Source organism: Vavraia culicis, assembly GCF_000192795.1.
Source record: "Vavraia culicis subsp. floridensis unplaced genomic scaffold supercont1.99, whole genome shotgun sequence".
In the NCBI taxonomy this organism is placed as follows: Eukaryota; Fungi; Microsporidia; family Pleistophoridae; genus Vavraia; species Vavraia culicis.
The window spans coordinates 1-923 of record NW_007360702.1 but is presented as its reverse complement, the minus strand read 5'-3'; the positions used below and the strand labels follow the sequence as shown (position 1 = coordinate 923).

Here is a 923-nt window from a genome sequence, read left to right as displayed (position 1 = left end):
GAAAGCTGATTGGTCAGTTCTATGAAATAAATTATTTGACCTTTTAGGAAAAATAAAAAATTTTGTTTCATGCATCTGCACTGCATGAAGAGTCTAAAGTTGTTGTACAACTCATTCTTTCTGAGATGCACTTAGTCATCATTTACAAACAATATTTTCATTCTATTTTTATTTATTCAACCCCTATCATTATTTGGTTGGCTGTTTTTATGAACACCACCACGTCCAATCAAAATGCATGAAATAAATAACATATCTGCACTTTTAACTTTTGTTTGATGTCCTCAACATTGTAACAAATTGCGATGACATTCACGATATATTTAGATTATTTACCATAAAAGGAATAAAATACGTTTTGGGACTACGAAGAAATGGATGTAAAAGTGAGTTTTTGGTCAATGTAACAGAACATAACATCACAATCAAATTGACGTTTTTGTGAACATTTTGTATGTTCTTATTTTCTTATCATTGACTAACATTCATTTTTCTGGAAGAAATAAAACTATAAATAAGTTAAGAAATCGATACCCCATGTATCCAGATTTTGACAATACGCCGACTGAAAAGTTTTTGGTGGAAAAGACACAATTGTTAAATCCTGGTGGTTTTGTCTGTGCTGTAGATAATCAGCTGATTGTATACCGCGGCAAAGCTTTATTTATTGATCGGACCTACGAGAGTCTGCAAAATGTTCCTGTGCTCCGTGCACAGTTCTTAAAAAAGCACTTCGGTATTGTGCATGTTCTAAGAAAAGTATAAAACCAAAAAAATAGTAAAAAATAAAAATAACAAAAAAAGTAAACGGGCACACCAAGTGGCGTAGCCGAGGTGGAAGCCGCAAGTTTACACACACTTTTAAAAATTATAATTCGTCTGATAAACCATCTTCTTCCATCAGGGAAGCTGTTGTTAAACCA

At 32.7% G+C, this 923-nt stretch overlaps 1 protein-coding gene across 1 annotated transcript; it reads left to right on the top strand.

Moving 5' to 3' along the window:
- Positions 1 to 537: 537 nt before the first annotated feature.
- On the top strand, positions 538 to 765 carry VCUG_02649 (uncharacterized protein; the record flags this gene model as incomplete). The annotated part of the gene is made up of 1 exon (XM_008077466.1): positions 538 to 765. The coding sequence occupies one exon, from the start codon at positions 538 to 540 to the stop codon at positions 763 to 765; it is 228 nt and encodes a 75-aa protein (XP_008075657.1).
- Between the last annotated feature and the right edge of the window lie 158 nt (positions 766 to 923).